General features: G+C 33.0%; 2 protein-coding genes across 7 annotated transcripts; both read right to left on the reverse strand.

Moving 5' to 3' along the window:
• Positions 1-5,399: 5,399 nt before the first annotated feature.
• On the reverse strand, positions 5,400-12,848 carry LOC129880142 (membrane-anchored ubiquitin-fold protein 6-like). 6 transcript variants are annotated; one of them, XM_055954063.1, is made up of 4 exons: positions 12,766-12,848; positions 12,160-12,352; positions 7,742-7,912; positions 5,400-6,204 (listed from the first exon to the last, which is right to left on the reverse strand). In XM_055954063.1, the coding sequence occupies exons 2-4, from the start codon at positions 12,287-12,289 to the stop codon at positions 6,149-6,151; spliced, it is 357 nt and encodes a 118-aa protein (XP_055810038.1). In that variant the 5' UTR covers positions 12,290-12,352; positions 12,766-12,848; the 3' UTR covers positions 5,400-6,148. The 6 variants fall into 6 exon arrangements, with proteins under 6 accessions (XP_055810038.1, XP_055810063.1, XP_055810028.1 ...); XM_055954088.1 differs by having other exon boundaries at positions 12,815-12,833; XM_055954053.1 differs by having other exon boundaries at positions 12,693-12,766.
• A 3,741-nt stretch (positions 12,849-16,589) lies between these two features.
• LOC129880167 (uncharacterized) lies at positions 16,590-20,993 on the reverse strand. The gene is made up of 2 exons (XM_055954100.1): positions 20,755-20,993; positions 16,590-16,937 (listed from the first exon to the last, which is right to left on the reverse strand). Exons 1-2 carry the CDS (start codon positions 20,851-20,853, stop codon positions 16,803-16,805), a joined length of 234 nt encoding a protein of 77 aa, XP_055810075.1. The 5' UTR covers positions 20,854-20,993; the 3' UTR covers positions 16,590-16,802.
• Between the last annotated feature and the right edge of the window lie 336 nt (positions 20,994-21,329).

The raw sequence follows: 21,329 nt of genomic DNA on the forward strand, positions 1-21,329 counted from the left end.
CAAATATACCTTTCGTCTACCTATTGGACCAAAAAAGCCCCCCATGTTAGCCTTTTGGATCTCCTTTGCCCTTACTTCTAACAGATGAAATATTAATCTCAATTAAAACTTTGATTAATAACGTATCACCATCCTATTAGGTACCCTATAATTAATAAAACCAATTTAAAAAAGCCCAAACACGTCCAACCCCAAAGTCCCAAACCCGCTCCACCCATCCAAATCATTTATCCCCAATTCTTTTAACCAAAAGGCCCATTCATTCTCCAGATTCAATCCCTTGATTAGATCAAGTGTTTTGATTTTGCATGAGCTTCAGAGCATTCTGCTAGATCTCAGCTGCATACCTGATTGTTTTGAACTATGGAGAAAACAGTGATATGCTACAATTTGCTGGGAATTAATGCGCTTGTGGGAATTGAATTTGATATAAGATGCAAGAATTCTCTGCTGATCTCTTTATGTTTCTTGCTTGCTTGTTCTTCTACTCTAGTATTCTCATCTAACATTGGAGTTTCAATTCTATTATCTGGAGAATGAATGGGTCTTTTGGTTAAAAGAATTGGGGATAAATGATTTGGATGGGTGGAGCGGGTTTGGGTTAATATATAATTGGTTTTATTAATTATTAGGGTAGCTAATAGGATAGTGACACGTCATTAATCAAATTTTTAATTGAGATTAATATTTCATCCGTTAGAAGTAAGGGCAAAGAAGATCCAAAAGGTTAATGTGGGGGGCTTTTCTGGTCCAATAGGTAGACGAATGATATTTTTGTACCAATTCACATAGTTGAGGGATATTTTAGATCCTTTTTCGTTTTAAAAATTACATATATAATATCGAGTTGATTGGATTCCGTATTAACTTCTTTAATAGTTAAAACCAAATCAAACCAAATTAAATATAGTCAAATTTTTTTTAATATTAAACTAAATCAATAATCGATTTTATTTTTTTACAATTTGACTCAATTTACAATTTGGTTCTATTTTGTACACCTGCTAGATGGTTAAACTAAAAAATATGAAAAACATAAGTGGTAGATATGGTCAAACTTTAGGAAAATACTTGGTCTCCAAGTACATGGACCAAAGTCTAACTAAATGATGACAATGTTCTCACAGTTCCCTTGCTTTCCAAGCAGCCCAGGGTTAGTATAAATAAATAGTTTGACAGACAATAATGTCATAACTATCAATATTAGTAACTACTTCACTTTGTTGAAAACAGAGAGCATCCATGGCACAAGTTGCTGAAACTCATGTCATGCAAAAACTTCACAAGGAGAAGATGAAGACTACATCGAAAATCGAAACGAACAAGAAAAAATTGATTGTTGAGGAAGATAACAAGACTTGTGGTTCTGGGAAATGTTATTCTTGGTTAGGGAAGAAAGTCAGTTCTGTTACTAGACAATTGCTTAGATGTGCAGGGAGTAAACCTGTAGTATGTGATTATAAAGATACATTATAGCCAAGAATGGCTTTGTTATGATTTTCTACTAGTGTTGATTGATTGTAAAAGTGATCCTTAATTAATTTTGAATTTTGAATAAACAAAATTCATTTTCTTCTCTCCGTTTTCCACCTATGTCTGGTTCGAGCAGGGGCGGATCTATGTATATTAAAGGAGGTGTCACGCCACTCTGTGGTCTCGGCTGAAAATATGTATATACATGTATATTTTTAAATGTATTTATAAGAAAAGTATAAATATTAAACATGGCACCCCTATAAATAATGAGTCTTGTAATGTCAGTTGTTAAAGCTCAGATTTAATATCATAGGAATGCAAGTTCGAGCCTTGTTGTGGGGTGTATTTTCTTAAAACTTTTTCTTTATCATGCAAGACTTCATTAGCTAATTTATTGTAAAAAGATTTGTGAATAGGTAGATTAGAATCCTAGACTTCTTGTAAGTAAAATTTTAACTAAATCAACAGAACAAGTCTAAATTTTGTACGTAAAATTGCTAATAAGTATTATCTTGCTCTATGCTGAAGTTTTTGTCATATATTACTATTCAAAGCAGCGTGTCACCTAGAGATTCAAAATCTTGAATCCGCCTCTCTATCCTCTAGTCTTACTAAGTGAAAGTTAGCATTTGACCATAAATTCCCAAGTATTTTTGGCAAGTCATTTTTAAATGAAGTTTTGGGTGAAATTTCACCATGCGTTTGGCCATAAATTTTGAAAGAAAATTTGACTTTAAAAAAATATGATTTGTACCCATAAATTATTAAAATTATCCATAAGTTTGTATTATCATTTTATAATGAACATGTTCCATTAAAAATAGCATTATAACGTAATTGATGACAATCAACAACAATAAAAATAACCATATGGACAAGACCAATACAATAATCACACCCTCAAACTTAGCTTGTCACTGATTCAATATAAATTATAACCCATTAACAACAAGTTGTTCTTTATATATATTAATTGAGATTAATAAATGGCGGATATTTTTTAAAAATATAAATTTTTGGGATAGTTTTTAAATTTTTAAAGATTCCCAAATACAAGAATTAGATTCAAATTTTATTTTTTTTAGAACTTGGGAACTTGAGATGTTTGTTAAATATATTTGACGTAATACATAAATTTGCCCTTTAACTTGGCTTCATTTCACATTTATGTCCTCTAATTTTGAGTTTGCACAAGTAGATATTTAAACTTTTATAAAGTTGAACAAGTAGACACATGAGTCCTATGTAGCATAATACACGTAGGACACCACGTAGGATATAAATTTTCATGTAGAATGTCACGTAGGATATGCTTGCATGTCTATTTATTTAACTTTATACAAGTTTAAGTATATATTTGTGTACACTAAAGTTGAAGGGCATAAATGTAAAATAAAGTCAAATTAAAAGACATATTTATGTATTATGCCAATATATTTGTCAAGTACTAGCAAGTTATAGAGCCAAACACTAATTTTTAAGATTTTTTCAAATATATTTATGGCCAAATGACATCTAAATTGTGACATCAACTGTACGTGTTGGTATTTGGTTAAGGGTGTGTTCGGTAGGAAGGACAATATTTTTAAAAATTTAAAAATAATTAAAATTAATAATAAAAATAAAATAAAAATTAAGTGATAAATTTTATTTTAATTTATTAATTAATAAATAAAATAGATTTTTAATATAATAAACAAATAAAAATAAACTAAAGAAGCCTTCGTCAAATTCTTTCTCCATCTTAATTTATGTGGCAGCATTTATTTTGTTAAATAATTTATGAGAGAATTCTTTTTTGAAATTTGTACGTAGTCTAATATATATATTGATAATTTGTGCAATGATAAATTATTTTATTAAAGGTAGAATATTAATTTCTCGGTAAGAAGAGTTTCGCACAATGTTGGATTACTTAGATCAGTAATTTCGAATACTAAATAGTAGGGGTGTACATAAAACGGATTGGTTCAGATTTTTCAAATACCAAATAATTTGTGTCAGATTTTTAAATGTATAAACCAAATCAAATTAATAAAACTCGGATTTTCAACCTCATTTTTTTTTGGATTTTTTCGATAAAGTATACATACAAACATAGAATTAACTTGTGCTTCAAATATTTCTCTAGCCCTATCAAAATACAATTATATAAGGTGTTTCTTAAGAAAATAACACAAAACATGAGATGAGTGATGACACTAAAATATTCAACAAAAAATAATAATGAAATAGCATAAAATAAAAATTGCAGATTAATAAGTCATAATGAAACATAATTTAAAAGTACTAAATTATGCTAAAATAAGTCTAATAAGTATTACATTACTAAATATTAAAGAAAAATTAAAATTAGATTATGTATTTTAATTATGCAAACCAATGTATAACTAAGGAACAAATATTCAATGTTATTGTCATTCTTAGCGTTGCATTGATTTATTTTTTTTGGTTAGCATTTGTATTGCCAGGGCTCCCTCATCTAAGATCTTTTGGGAAGAGGATCAAGTTGGCCTTTAGGGTTATTAATATCTATGGATTATAATCTTTTATTGGATCATTCAAAATTCTAAGTCTCAAACTTGAAATATTATGTTAAAAGATAAAAACATTGAAAAAGTATAAGAAACATTTAGAAATTATATCAAATAAATACTTTTATGTATAAAATAAAATTTAAAATTACATATATAATGTCAGGTTGACTTAGTCTTGAATTGACTTTTTTTAGTAGTTAAAACCAAACCATAACAAGTATAGTCGGGTTTTTTTTTAATACCAAATCAAGTCGAACCAAACCATTAATTAATTATTTTTTTTGATTTAACTCAATTTGCGATTTGATTCGATTTTGTACACGCCCTACTAAATGGTTAAACTAAAAAAAAATGAAAAACATAAGTTGTAGACATGACCAAACTTTAGGAAAATACTTGGTCTCCAAGTACATGGACCAAAGTCTAACCAAATGATGACAATATTCTCACAGTTCCCTTGCTATTCAAGCAGCCCAGGGTTAGTATAAATAAATAGTTTGACAAACAATAATGTCACAACTATCAATATTAGTAACTACTTCACTTTGTTGAAAACAAAGGGCATCCATGGCAAAAGTTGCTGAAATTCATGTCATGCAAAAACTTCACAAGGAGAAGATGAAGACTACATCGAAAATCGAAACAACCAACAAGACTTGTGGTTCTGGGAAATGTTATTCATGGTTAGGGAAGAAAGTCAGTTATGTTACTAGACAATTGCTTAGATGTGCATTGAGCAAACCTGTAATATGTGATAATAAAGATATATAATAGTCAAAAATGGCTTTGTAATGATTTTTTACTAGTGTTGTTTGATTGTAAAAGTGATCCTTAATTAATTTTGAATTTTGAATTAAAAAATTATTTTTCCTCTCTGTCTCCCACCTATGTTTGGTTCGAGGTACATGTATCCTCTTGCTGAGTGAAAATTAGCGTTTGATCATAAATTTTTTAAGTATTTTTGGCAAGTCATTTTTGAAAAAAGAGGTGCAGTCTTCTTTTTCACAAGTTCTTCAAATGTGATAACACGTTTAATGAATTCTGCATCAGCCCCTTACATCCCAAAATAGATTCCACAGCAACCCCTTTAAATCCTTTTCAGGCGCTCTTCAAACGTGCTAAAACGTTTTATACAATGTCAACAATGAATGTTTAAAAGGTACAAATTATGTATGGTTCAATAGTTCAATAGCAAGGCAACATAATTGAGGTGTCTGAGAGAAAAAACCAACCAAGTTTAAAGGTCTATCTATGTGTTCAGCCTCCATAATATTTGCCAAAATTACATATACATGCTTGTAAGATAATATTTCCTGTTTACGTATCGACTACAAGAAATCAAGTAAAAAACTCACGTATTTTCCCGGGAGAACATCTTCTGTCATACCAAACACACCCTAAGCTCCTCATTATTATTTTTCATATGCAAAGTGTTTTGAGCTTTTATTTGCTGAAGTTAAATAATGCACCACAGATAGATGTATACACACAGAAAGAGAACACATAGGGAGACAACTGAAACAATTTAAATTGATGTAGTCGACTGATTCCAAGTGGAATTGGAGCAGCATCACTGAGGCTAAGTGCAGCCAGACCCAGACAGTCCATTCAACTAACAACTTACATAAAGTCACTCAATTTTGTTTTACGACATAAACGTCACTCAACTAACAACTTTGATCACAGAAAATTAATCACTCAACTTTGTTTTGCAACACAAACGTCACTCAACTTTGTTTTGTATTATTAGTAAGTCACTTAATTATTATCATTTCACCTACAAAATCTTCAACTATCGTCATTTCACCTACAAAATCACTCAACCGACAATATTTCGATAGATATTGCTGACGTGGAAATTGTTTTAAGCCAAAGTAAAAAAAAAGTTATTCCCTTTCTATAGTTCTAGCAGATATATACCAAGAGACTACCTGGTATCCCTCCATTCTGAATCAAAAAGTCAGAGCAGAATGGTATCTTTATCTCCAAACTTTTTCACATTTTTATATCTTTTTCTTTTTTCACTAATTAAGTTTTACTCTTTGGATACTTGTTAATGCATCCAAAAGACTCTCCAACTGAAAATTATATAGAGCCATGAAATATAACCAAAGTGGAACAATTCCATTACTAAATTACAAGATTGTACAAGAACACCCGCCTTTTTTAAGGGAATCATCGTCCAGCTTATCTGTGACAAATGTGTAAACAAAAGTTATTCAGTAAGCTATCACAAAAACAAAATAATCAAATTCATGACTCAAGGATCACTAAATTTAGCGCTCTGATACCAAGCTTGTCACTATCCAAATTCCCACCCACTAGTCCGAATCAAGCGAACCCATAACATACATCATATACATACACCATAACCTAGTAAATAACTCATAAGCAGCGGAAATCACAATTCTAAAACATGTCTTACAAGCTTTCGCAATGCATAAATGTGGAACTTACTGGATGGTACGTAGAAAGCACTAAACACTTATTCATGCATTAATTTCTGTATAAGTTATACAACGTTTGATAGCTAGTTGGAAAATAAGATATTCATATATAAAATTAATACACATTTAGTTTGCAATTTAGAAACCTACATAACTAATACATATATAAGTAATGAGGGAATTTGAGTATTATCTTATGAGAGGTAGAAGATAGAATAACTAATATCCACATAACTAATACCTACATAATTTTAAGGAAAACTTACAGAAATCCCATTAGTTTAGAAACTATTACTTAGATACACTTTATTTTGCAATATTACGAATCTTACCAGATTTTGGTGTGTCCAGATACGTCCAGAAATATGTATCTCGGAATACATGAGGTCAAAATTACGTGTAATTTGTTCTAGATACACTGTATCTAAACGGATTCACATATATCTAGAATACATAGACAAATCTCGCTCGCCTTCCTCCCATCTCGCTTATCTCCCTCCTATGTATCTGGTATCTCAGATACATACGAATCACATCAGATACATGTATCTAGTGTGATTCGCATGTATCTAAGATATATGACTATCTCGCTCCCCTCCCTTCCCGCTTGCCTCTCTCCCTTTTTTTAATATATCTAGTAGCAAAAATACATGTATCTAGGTGTATCTTCCTCAATATATGATAGAAAATACTTAATTAGTGATAAGATATGTAATTATTTGAAAGTATAGGTAGAATTAGTATATACAGTATGAATGTATGTCTAATAAGGTAGTTTCTCCCTATGTTGCTTGGATTCTCCAAAAATATTGCCGCACTCGTGTCGGATTCTCCAAAAATGCACTACTTTTGGAGAATTCCACATGCACCCGTTGACATTTCTAAAGAGTCCGAGCAACATAGGTTTCTCCTAATTTTAACCAGCTACCAAACAACCCCTTGGCTGACTCAATGCATGTCCTATCTAGTGTATGTATACTGTTAAAAGACCTCAAATAAGACACTTTTCTTCTGTGATTAATCAGAAGAGAGAGAAAGGAAACAAATTTCTCCGTACCTATGTGCGAGGTAGAGGGGGTGGGGGGTTTCCACAGGTAGTTAATTTGGAGAAAGTGCCAAAAGAATTGAATTGGAGACGTCATCCAGAAGTTAAACTAGCTAACGGAATTTCACTAATACTCCAAAAGACGACATCACAATGCATGAGAGATTTAACTGTATACACAAAACTGAACTATGACCTATGAGCTAGAACTAGAAGTACAAAATATAGCACCTTACCATTGTTTCTATCATTAACGGGGGGCCGTACAACAACATGCATAGTGATGACACCTCCTGGAACTTCAACGGCTGGAAGTCTGGATTCACCAAGAGTTTTACTATTTTCAAGGATCCTTCCAGCATTGATAAGCTTCACGTCATTTGTCGTCCTTGGACAATTATCTTTATCTGTCACAGTAAGATCTTCTGTTAGCTGAGTTATTGCTGGTCAAAAGAGTATCTAAATTTTTAGCAGAAAATGTATGGTTGCAGATTCAGGCATGCTAGGTAAAGAGAAAATTTGAGAGCTCACTGAATTTTTCTTAAATGCAAATATTAGTCTCAAATAATCCTTTTCATTCCTTAAAGTAGTGAGAATCATATATTCTCTTTGGATTTAGAGCAACAAAACAAATAATACGTGGATGTGGCTCAATTTTCATCCATTTTAGATTATTGGTTCAATTTATTTACAAGAAGATTTGGAAACTCAGGACAGACTCATAGTTCTAGAACTAATATTTTGTCATAAATAACACTCCCCCCGTTTCAATTTGTTTGTCTGGTTTTGACTTGGCACGGAGTTTAAGAAAGTAAAGAAGACTTTTGAATTTTGTGGTGTTAAACTAAAGATATGTTGAATGTATCAAAATTTTCTTGGATCTTGTGGTCTTAAACTAAAGATATGTAGAATGTACCAAAATGTACTTTAATCTTGTGATTTTAAACATGTCATGTGAGAAGTTGAAATAAAGAGTTCCCAAAAAAGGTAAGAGACATTTATTTTGAACGGACTAAAAAGCAAACAAATTGAAAGGGAGGGAGTATTAGTCCTTGAAATTGGATAATCCATTTGTAAAGCAAGTGTCTTCGAGTTTAGATTTTGAGTCACGCATGCTCTTTTGATTGGTGGCAACTAATGTTAATTCAGTGACCAGCGGCAATTCCTTACTGGCCCCTGTTCTAGAGCCTGTGTGAAAGAGTTGGGAAATAATAATCCCACCCAGGAATAATACTCACGCTTTAATAGCAAGAATAAGAGAGTAATGACGCCACCAAATCTTTTAACGGGGTAACATATAATACCCAAAAGGAGCAATATAATACCACTTATTAAAACTTGATGACGTCAAAATACTACTACACTTTTAAAAGTAAAAACACTCTTTTATTTCATACAACTCACTACATCATTACTCCCACTCAATAGTTGGTGCATTACTCTTTATTTTATGCAATAATTTTATGAAATACACGTCACCTCCTACACAAATAATGAATATTAGATATTTTGATCTCTACTGAAATTTGAACCTAAAATCTCATTATTCTCAAGTTTTTTTATTAACCACTCACCACACCTTTTTTAAAACAGCCAAACAAGATATATTATTTTATTTTTCATAGTAAACAAAGTCGACCCGCACACTGTCCTCCAAATAGGACTGATAGTTATGACATGTTATAGTGGCCAAAAAAAAAAACTTGACTTTCTTCACTAACCCCACTATTCTTCCCTTGACTTGGTTGTGTTTTAATATTCCCATTTCCTATATTACTTTCCATCATTGAAAGATAGACAGATGACATACTATCGGTATACTATTGAGATATGTGATGCAACAAATAAATTTCTCGCTTCATCTTTAGTTAAAGGTAGAATCTCTAGCGCTCATGCTTAAAAGATCTGATGCCAAATCTGGTATTACAGCAGTAAGCACCATCTCGACACGTGGGGAAGCCTTTATGCGATTAGCAAAAAGATTATCCAAGGGATAAATTGCTTTTACAGTTACTTGACAAGTGCAGAATTTAAGTACTAGTGTTGGAGCTACTTAGTAGAAAAAACTCACCGCTGTCAGCTAATTTAACAGTGAATTAATCCCTCCGTCCCAATTTAAGTATCTTAGTTTGACTGGGCACAAAGTATAAAAAACAAAAGGAGACTTTTGAATCTTGTGGTCTCAAATTAAATATGTGTAGTCCTTTAAATCTCGTGCTCTTAAACTAGTCATGTAGGATGTTGGAACTATAAAACTTACAAAATATAGAAAAGAGACACTCTTTTTGGGACAGTCTTAAAAGGAAAGTAAGACACTTAAATTGGGACAGAGGGAGTAAACAAGAGAAGCAGAGGCTAGGAAAGATACTCAACAAATGGAGAAGCCAACAATCCAACTCAGAATAAGTAATCATGTTGAAGCAATTTAGTTGCTGAATTCACAGCAGCTGTCTAATTTACAGTAAAAGAAAAACGAGAGATAGAGCTGAAGATATCAACGAATCCAACTCAAAAGGAGGTGCTGCAGTGAAACAAAGGCTAGTCCTCAACCCCCATTATTGCTTGGAATAGTTTTTCTACATCTTTCTTTTTTTTTTTGTATGGAGGAATAGGCTTTTAATTGCCAGACCCCTCGTCCCATTGAAATCAAGATATCGCAGGGAACATTGCAAAGATGGTCAAGATGGATGTAGCGGAATTGGTGGAAAGCTTAATCCAGAATACTTTCTGATTGATGAGTGAGGATCAACCATGAAAGAACATTTGATCCGACCAACATGTCTAATGAGAGCAGGGTTTGATTTTCTAACATAAGCTAACTGGACTCGGTAAAGAGCTTGTGAAATATATAAATAAGGAATGTATTGAAAATCTTTTCACTTAAACTGTTACTACTATTTTGAATGAAGGATTTTGAATTTCAATAATTCAAATGGGAATGCAGTTGTAAAACCCATGGCGTCACCAGGTAAATCACTAAAATTCCTATCCCCCACTTTTATCTTCCTTTATCTCCTCTATTTATCTATTTCCAACATTTAAGTATCAGAATGCTCCCCTCCTGTTATACAGAGAGCTCACAAGACTGGGCAAGGCAAAAGAACGAAGGGATGCATTGAACAACCAAAAGATGGACAAGGAACCAAATGACATCAAGGAATCTTTTGGTAGGGTGTATAAGAATAGTGCGGAATAAGGTGTATTAGTAATGTTAAGATTAGTAATGTTGGGATTATTTTTTATCGACTCTTTGGTTTGTTGTTTTAAATGATAAATGAATAGGGTGCATTAGAATAGGAATAGTAGTGAATATGGTATATTAGAATAGAATTAGTACCCAGTGTTGTTAATTCCATGGCTTACTATGTATAAGAGTAATACTGAATAGGATGTATAACTAATACATAGGTTGAAAACACTACCAAACAAGGGATAAATAATATCATAGCATACATGCATTATTTTCTCTAATACCTCCTGCAAAACGACCCATAGTAGTTAAAAGGACAGACTATACAACTAAGCTGCAGAAGTTGCTAGACAAACTTTGTTGGCGCAATAGTCTCTGGAAACCACCCTTCGTACTGAGGAGGAGCCAAGATCTCTGTCTCAATCCTCGTCCATTCATCTTTTTTCTCAAAGAAAGCTAGTCTTCATCATCTTGAGGTTTGTGCAGTTGGTGAAAGTACCCAGGCACCATAGGATGACCCCCAAATCGTTTCCGGGCAATTCCACGCACAACCAAAAAGAATTTTTTAATGCAATCCAAATGGAGCAGCTCAAACTGCAACAAGTTGATGGATAATTGCTTTTGGTATAAATACTTGACATACATACCAGGGTCACTATCCATGTGGTATGTCTCGTTCGGCATAATCAAGCGGGGCAGAAACGATGTGGCCCCAAGCATAATTTCAATAGGGGTGATAAAAAAGGGTAAACAAACTTTATTCCTTATTCAACATCACAGCTATTGTCTCAAAAAAAGAAGTCAATGGCCCCTTACCACTTATGCATTCTCTTCTTTTTTTAATAATTGTGGTGTCTGGACCAGCTTTCACGCACCTCGACTAATTTTATGGTACCTACCACCAGCAAAAGGTATCAGCTAACTCTATCCACCAAAGCTTGAACAGATGGAAGAAATCACCTAGTGTTTTTGTCTCTGCCACCAAAACTTGAACAGATGAAAGAAATCACCTAGTGTTTTTGTCTCTGCTGGGAATCGAACCTGATACCTCATGGTGCTCAACCCACGTCATTGACTACTAAGTCAAACCCTTGGGTGCCAACTTATGCATTCTTTGTTTCGAAGCGTTTTATTATGATTTAAGAAATGAAATAGGCAGTTTCTCTAGTTAATACAACAACCAGGGATCGTTTGGTAGTTGGTTTGGAGGTGAGTTATGCAGGTATTAAATCCTGCATAAGTACTAATCTATGTATTACTATGTATTACTGATACCTACATAACTTTAACCAGCTACCAGACGACCTTCAATAACCATTCATATCACAAATCACAGACCAATGAAGAAACAAAGGAGTGATTGAATATAGCTAAACACCAAACTATGCAACAGAAGAAGCAAACAGCATAAAAACACAGATATAGATTCACATAATCAAAGTAAAAGTCAAGAAATTTCACAACCTTTTGGCCACTCTTTAATCAACTTATCTTTGAGAGATGCCACAGTAGTGCTAGATGCATACTTATTTGGCCCAATATCACTTCCATCAGCAAGCCTAAATTTGATCTCAACCAGCTCTTGTACAGCCATTCAATTATCAAATTCTCATCAACCACTAAACACAAATGAATTCCCACTTCAAAGTTTCCCTCACTGAATCAAGAAAACAGAACAGAATATCAAAAAGCAAGCCAAGATCAAAATTCCTAAAACAAGAAATGAACAAAACACACATATTTCACAATTAGATCCAAAAAGATTTAAACTTTTCAAACTAAAAAAGCTAAATTTGATTCAAACTGACCAAAATAACTAGAACCCAGATCACAATTTCTCCAGATTGTGGAGTCATGAAAGTTTCAAGAATGGAATTGGAAATGACCAAAATAAAATTGAAAAATAATTTTGATTCAAGACTGACCAAAATAACAAGAACCCAGATCACAATTTGTCACAATTAAACTATATACTGACCAAAAAAAAAAATCAATACCCAGATGTGCTTTAAATTGGTTGATTGATATATAGAAAGAATCTTGAAATAGAAGGGTTGGGATTATTATAACCTGAATCTAACTGGCAAAATCTAATGATCTGGAAAACGACACTTCTTACCGCTTGTATCCAAACGTAGTATGATATTGTACTGTGCAGTTGCCGAATATTCAAACATAGTGTTACTTGCAGTAAAATCACTACAAGACAAGTACGCAGAAATAGGAAAATTACAATCACATCCCTTGAGTTTTAGATTTAGCAATTTGACCCAAAATCTTAAAAAAATTCTGACACTTCTTAATATTTTGTTTGGATGATTGTTACATATTTGTTTATATCGTATTAGATTGTATTATATTATATTATGTTAAATAGTCTGATGTATGGATAGTTTGGCGTGTGAATGCTTGACTTAGAGCTCATTTGAATTGACTTATAAGTTGCTTATCAGTTGTTTTCAACTTTTTTGAATGTTTGATTGACCAATTTAAAGTCATTTTATGCTTAAAATAAGCCGCAATAAATAATTGAATTTGTTTACAACTTATTTTTTTTCAACTTATAAACAGTTGTCAACTTATAAGCTGATTAAAATAAATTCATCCAAAAAAGTTATTAGAGCTTGAACTAGGGGCAATCTAGAACCCAAACGAACAAGCCTTGTGAGTAGTCGAAATAATGAGAGGCTGTCGACGAAGGGGTCAAAGGTTGCACTTGCAATAATTCATTGTATCGTTTTTTTGTAATTACATAATAATATGCATCAACAATTTGAATGATAAGCTTATAAGAAAAGTAAGGTATGGTAGAGCTACTATAAAAAAATAGAATAGAAAATAAAATATGATTATCAAAATAATAAATAAGGACAAAATGAAAAAATGAATAAGAACAATTGGAATGTTTTTTTTTTTGCTTATTGATTAACAAAGGGAATTGCTTGTACTTTCTTTTGGATATTGCAACATGCATAAAGTGTGAGTAATAATGAAAATATTGTTCGAGAACACACTTTCTAAAGAAAATGTTTGAGAAATATTATGAAAATAGTACTCTTGAATCTTGCTTTAAGACTTGGGAAAGCTTTTGAGAGTAATGAGGTACACTAGTAATGCTTAGGACCTTAATTAGGTGCAAAATCATCGGGGTTTAGGCTTAGAAAGGGTGGAAAAAGACCAAACTAACCTACTAACTCTCATTAAAACACTTTCACAGAAGTCTATGGGGCCATCTACGGTCCATAGATTCTTCTATGGGCCGTAGAAGATAACCGTAGAAACTTGACTAAAATTTGGGGTTCTAGACTTCATTCAACGAGCCCAAACTATGGCCACTAGTTGCTTATACGAACCGTAGTTGGGTCCATAGGAATTGGAGCCATAAAAATGACTTTCATGACTTTTTCCACGAGTGAACTCTACGAGCCGTACCTAGACATACTACCCGGAAGACAGGTCTGTAATTACTGACTTTAAAAACTCTCTTCTAATAGTCTCTAGTAAAACTGTCATAACTTTTTACTTTTAATTCCAAATGAGTCAAACTTGATGGCGTTGGAAAGAGGACTCATATACCTTTAATTTTATAGGTTATAGGCCACGTAATTCATTATGTGCTGAGAGATATGATCGTTTGAAATTAACTCTTATATTTTCTTATGTAAAAAAACTTAATCGATAGAGAATCTTTGAACTCGACTAAGTACTAGATGTTCCTTATGGACCTAATTCACATCAAATACACTTCAAATACTTAGAAATTTATCCTAACATATATATATATATATAATTAAAATTATCGGATTCAGACCTATACGCATATGAAGAATGACTCGGGTCTTAGCTTAGAAATTTTTGGGGTGTTACACATACATACATATTATTGCTCATAAACATAAATGGTGTTCATTTATTTGAACCATATATAAGATTAAATTCAAAAGTCATATTCATATTGTGATCTGCTCATTGATGACTCGAAAAGTCATACTGCATAAACATTGATGGCATATCTATTTGTCATATTGCTTAAACATTGATGGCATACCCGACTGTCATACTAATCATGAATCTTAGTGTTGTGAGGCAGTTCTCGAATATCTCTTTCGTAAACATATCTTTACTCCTATGCATATGACTTTAAACATGAGACAACTTACTTGAAATCATGCATAACCTGTAAATACTCAAAACTAGTTTTCATGACTTCATAAATAATCTTGACACGTGCTTGGAGAATCATAATCATATAATAAAACATGTAGTTCATAGTAATTCATTGATATGCATGAGAGATCTTTCATAAAAACTCAACTTTGCATAATAATCATACATTGAAGAAGATTGGGTAAAACCCTAGATTTAAACATAATTTATTATATAATCAAAATGCTTTAGGTATGAGAGCGAAAGAATACTCTCATTGAAGCCTTATATACCTATTAGAAAAGACTGACTTGAAACCTTGAACTGAGGCTTGAAGGTGAAGAACCCTAATTTCTTCCTTGAGGGAACTTAGAACGTGCGAATTTGATTTATATGAGGGTTGGATGTGAATGAGAAGGTTAATAGGCTATAAGATAGATTTAGGAGAGTTAATTGAGGGTAAAATCTCAAGAATACCCTTTTGGGAATGTAAGAACACCATAAAAATCAAAGAAAATGACATTTTAATGAATTTAGTCGGTCAATCGGTGATCTGGAGGTCCCATCATCAAAATATTCAGCGGATCACCAAAGGGGGCCTTAGATTGCCAAAATTTATAGTTTCTGAAGGTCTTTAGGCCAATCCTACGATGCAGTTCGATGATACGCTGAACCATTCGGCGAGTCGCCGAATTGACAGGTGAGCTCGCTGAATTATCCAGTCTGGACATGTCCCAATAAAAAAATCATAATTTTCTACTCCAAACTTCAAATGATGCAAACTTGATGGAGTTGGAAAGAAGACTCATAGTCCTTTAATTTCATAGGTCATGGATCACCTAACTCTTTATATGCTGAGAGATATGGTAATTTGAAGTCGACCCTTATATGAACTCGTGCGAAAACTCGGCTGATAGAATTGCTTTGAATTTGGCTTGGTATTTGAGGTTTCTTATGACTCTAAACCACATCCAATACACTTCAAATACTTAGAAAAGGATCTTAACATATATGCACAACTTAGAAGTCATCGGGCTCGAGCCTATATGCATATGGACGGTGGTTCAGATCTTTGATTAGAAGTTGCGGGGTGTTACACACTCACAACAGGTTAGGGTCGTGACAATGCCAAAATTCAACTTTCATAATAATGATCCTTTAGCTACTAGGAACAAATAAGAAAAGTGAATATTCTGGCATCAAAAATCCAACATAATCTGAACATCTAACCGCGTCATAAGGGTCAAAGTTTCTATAAGTGAGCATATAATCTTTCAGCATAGTGGATATTTTGAAAACTTTTTTTTATAGCTTTTTAGAGACCCCTTCCTGATTTATTTTGATATGCCTAACATCTCAATATCAAAATTGATGCATGATCTAATACATGTCTAGGCATACATTAAGCTTCCAAATATTAATGCACAGTGAATATCTTTCATTGCTTATGTTCAAATACATTTTTGGACATTGATGGAAATTATATTTATTTTTGAGAAAAAGGCATGATATACCTCTCAATTTTGCTATTTAAAACTGATATATTCCTTGGTACAAAAGTGGCTCGCATATTGAACAACCTTCAACATACCCAAACAAATGTATAAAACTCGAACTCGGCTTTCAATCACCATCTCGTGAGTTCTTAATAGAAATTCGTGTAAATGCTCATATGAACTCGTGGATAAAGAGAGAAGTGAAACCATAACTAAATTGACCAAACCCTAGGGTTTAGAAAACGACAATGGTACTTTAAAATGCAAGAGGACAGACACCCCTTCATAATTAACTGACATGGATACTAAACGGAAAAAACAACTTAAAAGATTTTAAGATTCGATTCAAGCAAGCAACCCGTGCTGTCCTCACACAACTAATCAACAATATTCAAATTTAGTTGTCTTAATAATAACTACATTAATAGAATTACATTGGAAGATATTTTTACTGGAAAAACAACATCAGTAAAGGGAGTTATCGAAGACCCAGGGCTCATGCAAGAAAAGTTCACGACCATTCATTTGCACTGCCCCTGCAGCTATATCCTCTGCACGCTTTCTTGAGACTTCAGCCTTTCTAGCTAATGCATCCGCGTCCTGAAAATGATACCAAATCTGTCACGACTCATGAGGACTATAATGAAAACACTTCAACAGGTTTCTTTTGAGTAAAACAGATAAACCACTTGCAACAAAATTCAGAAATTTATAGAGCTCCAAGAATCTACAACTATAGGAACAACAACAAAACTAGATTTATAAAAAGGACATCTACAATAAAGGAAGTCAATGAACAAAAGCAAACTTTGTTACAGATATTCTTTCAAAATTCCTCCCGACTCAGGGTTAAAACAATTTATCTGACTTAAATTTCAGTGAAGGTGATATTCCTATCACAAAGGATGTTTGGCAAAAAAATTATTTGGCAAAAAAATGACCCTATCACAAAGGATATTTGCGTAAGTGTTATAAATTATACAAGCACTTCTAACATATATTCTGATCCTAACAAAACATTTGCTAATAAACTTTTACAAATGGCCTAAAATATTTTTTAAGGAATTGGTAATGAAATTCCTTGAATGAGGAATGCAACAAAATGAAGACCATAAAACAGGAATGAGAATTTGTGAGAAATCTATGTTGCTCGAACTCTTTAAAAATGTCAACGGATACGTGTCGGTTTCTCCAAAAGTGGTGCATTTTTGGAGAATCCGACACAGATGTGGCATTCAAAGTGAAGAATCCGCGCAAAGAACATTAGTGAGACTGAGAGCTGATTTCCTCATTCCTACTTGAGCACAAAACTAAAATTCTCTTTCCAATCTTTCACTACTCCAAGGAACTTCCTTTATTTGGTGATTTAAAGCTAGTTAAATGATTGAAGAGTTTAACAAGGTGAAAGTGATTTTATCAACAGAAAGAGAAGGTGAATGTGTTTTAAAATCTTATTAATTTTAAAAATAGGCTAAAATACATTATTACAAGCATCAGCAACTGGGCCCGAAACATTTCTAATAATTCCCATTATTTATATCAATACATACTTGAGACTTTGACCAAGTTTGAAGAAGGGAACTAAAACATTTGTTAGTATTACAGGCTAATAAGTGTGAGACCATTGATGGAGCCTAGCGTTTTTTGCAAAAAAATGATAGGGCGTACTTTGCATAAAAGCATGAAGTGTGAAGCGAAGCGAAGTGTTCACTTCATTGAAGTGAAGCAATTTTTTTAAAACAAAAAGACATCAAAAAAAAAAACCTTGTGCAGATAAGTTAAATAACCAAACAAAAAAGAACTCAACAAACTTCTTATATATAAGCAAATGGGTAAGGTCAAGTCAGACCAGTAGTCTCCAGATAGATAAGTAGTTCACTACAAAGTTGGATAACTAAGATCAAGCAGTAATAGTGGTGAACCTTACATCTAAACACAAACCAATTCTGCTGGGATCAAAGGAACTAGTGAAAATGAGGAAAAAGAGACATTTGGAAATAGCTTATACGGCTAAACAAATTGGTGAAAATGGAAAGCAAATTGGTGGAACTCTCACAGCATCAAAGGAAGGACTGGTTTCAGATTGACATGAAAGTTGAAACATGGAAATGATAGAAGAAATGGAGTCTATCTATTAGAAACGATAGAGAAATGAAGATTCTAATTAAATTGGAAACTCTAGAGAAAAGAGATAAATCGCACAATCTAAATGAAGAAGGGTATAGGCATAGAATGGAAGTAGTGTTGTTAAAGGCTCGTATCAGGTGCACTTAAGCTGTAGAAATTACTTAAAGCCGGGTTTTCCGCTTTCCTCCCTTAGCTGGCACTTTATTTTCTGTATGTGACAGAGTGCTAACGTGTGCATCTCATCATCCATGAAATTTATTCTTTAGTATGCCAGTACAAACAATTAACATACTTGGCAAATTGATACGTTTAATAGCTAAAAAGGTTATGACCGAATATTTAGTGATTAACAATAAGAAATTAAAATTTCAGAACGAGAACTAGCTCCAGATAACATAAAACCTATGTTGCTCGGACTCTTCAAAAATACCAACAGGTGCGTGTCGGGTCTCCCAACAGCAGTGCATTCTTGGAGGATCTCACACGGCTGCAGCAACATATTTGGAGAGTCTGAGCAACATAGCATAATATTGCATCTCTTCATCTAAATCAAAATTTTAAAATGGTTTGTACACTTGACTGACATGACTTTTATTGTTTTTACTTTTTTTTTACATAAAGATGATTTTTACTTCATATATTTCAGCTTTATTTTTTACAACTTTTTTTTAGATAAAGATGATTGTATCTTGTTATTTTGTTGTCATACTTCCTTCATTCCTTGCATCAAGCTTCAAATATTCCTCTTTGAGCCGAGGGTCTATAGAAACAGTCTCCCTACCCAACAAAAGTAGGGATAAGGTCTGTGTATATCCTACACTCCCAGACCCCACTTGTGCGATTACACTGGATATGTTTCAATTGTATATTTCCGCTTAATTATAGCTATTTCATATCGTTTGTTCATTTGGTTATTTATTTCATATCGTTTGTTCATTTGGTTATTCTTTGTGTTTTATAGTTGTTTATAGTTATTTCTTCTTGCATTACATACTTGTTAATTTTTTTCTTCATTAGTGCATTTTTTTTTATGAAGTCCAAACTTTGACTTAGCTTTGCACTTTAAGCTCCAATGGACTTCGGTGCTTTTGCCTTTTGATTACTCTGAAGGTGAACCGTAAAGGTTAACTAAATTGGAGGAAATTTGTTCAACGCATACATCAAGACTGTGATGCAAAGTGGAGAAAGAACACAAGTTTCTTTCAACAATGTATCTAATACAAAGAAGGGAGACAACAATATAGATACACTGACCATAACAAGAAAAATTCTAGAAAACCAGGCAGGATCAACATGATGTAATGAGTTTCCATGGAAGTCTATATGTTGAATGGAAAGATTGGTCTTTGGAAACAAGAGTAAGGTAATGGAAGCATCCCTAATGTGTGTTAGATTAAGAATAATTGATTGGAGAAAATCTTTGAAGAAGAACTAGAACTAATAATCAAAGTTGTGCAGCACACGACATCTGGACCATTTTTCTTTGACGAAGTAAGTTGATAATTTTAAAAGGGCATCAAGAAGATGCGAAGATTACAAGCAATTTGGTCCAGGGACACGGCTCCTTAAACTAATGTAGTCTTTATGCAATTTTTCCAAAACTGCCAACTTCTACTGAAAACTGATAGGATAGGAGAAATTAAACTGTTCAATCATAGACGCATTTCCAAAAAGTGCATAATTGTCATTTTACAGTCCAGAGGAACTCAAGGAAAACATATCAATCGGTCTAGTAGGAGGGGTATACGTAATAGCAGTAAAACAGCTGCTTACGAAGATGAAAGTATTCATGGGAAAATTGATTTCATAATCCAAGATGGGCTTTCTTTTTTTTTAAAAAAAAGATAGTCAATTTTTATCAGTTCTAAAGAAACGCAAATTGCTGAATTTTAAGAAGATCATTCACTAGGTGGATATACATTCCACGGACAACCATAATAGGGAACTCGATACAATCAATCGATCAACTATATTTCAATCCCACACAAGTTGCAACTACCTCTATCAACCCATTTAATATAAAACGTTAAGTAATCAGAGCTAATCCATGTTTAAAAACAAAACTATTAACCATGGGAAGTTAGAACGTAGCTTTTCAAATGGGTAATGTTACTCTACCTAAACTTTCACACCATATTAGAGAGAATTCGATTCGCCACCGTGTAGTCCCCTCTCCAATTTCTCCTTCCCCTACCCCCAATTTTTTTTTTGAAAAAACAATGGTGTAATTGCACAATTAACTCAAGTAAGATTCCAATAATAGTAAAAATTGAAAAAAGAAAGAAGATACCTTTTGGCGTTTCCAGGAAAGAAATTGGGTTTGTGTAATGCGATTTGGATTAGGGTTTTGAATTGATTCTTCTTGACGTTCCTCTGCTTCTTCTCCCATTTTTCCCCAATATTTTCTCCTCCTCCTATTGAAGAACAATTTTTTCTTCTATTGTTGGGTCGGCTTATTTGAATTGCCTCTTTAAAAGCATCAAGCCATTGCCGTTTTACAGCAAACCCGAACAATAGTTTTAAGAAAAATGGCTTAAAATACCCTCTAACTTGAACAAGTAAGGGTTGCGTATGGATCGTTCGGTTCGATTTTAAGGTTTATTAGTTATCAGTTTGCATACCATCACTGCATGTTATACTGTTGTAGAACTATTAAAGTATTGACTTATTGGTTACTGATCGTTATTGATTCGTTATTAATTTAACCGTTAAGATTTAACATAAATATTTTTATTGAAAATTACTTAGAAATAAGGTGACAAACTAAATGAGTCATGTACATGAGTTGCCAGATTGTATCTTGCTCAAAAGCAAACATTTTCACATTGTAGAATAAAGAGTTTGAGACGGTCAAAAATAAAAATA

Source organism: Solanum dulcamara, chromosome 1, assembly GCF_947179165.1.
Source record: "Solanum dulcamara chromosome 1, daSolDulc1.2, whole genome shotgun sequence".
Lineage (NCBI taxonomy): Eukaryota > Viridiplantae > Streptophyta > Magnoliopsida > Solanales > Solanaceae > Solanum > Solanum dulcamara.

Bases quoted from the DNA above. Each gene is read 5' to 3' on its own strand.
- LOC129880142 (XM_055954063.1), bottom strand. From the start codon at position 12,289: ATGGCTGTACAAGAGCTGGTTGAGATCAAATTTAGGCTTGCTGATGGA. The intron at 7,913-12,159 runs GTTGTGAAATTT...TTACTGTGACAG, and splicing joins GATTAAAGAGTGGCCAAAAG to ATAAAGATAATTGTCCAAGG. The intron at 6,205-7,741 runs GTAAGGTGCTAT...CATTTGTCACAG, and splicing joins CGTTAATGATAGAAACAATG to ATAAGCTGGACGATGATTCC.
- LOC129880167 (XM_055954100.1), bottom strand. From the start codon at position 20,853: ATGGGAGAAGAAGCAGAGGAACGTCAAGAAGAATCAATTCAAAACCCT. The intron at 16,938-20,754 runs GTATCTTCTTTC...TATCATTTTCAG, and splicing joins TTTCCTGGAAACGCCAAAAG to GACGCGGATGCATTAGCTAG.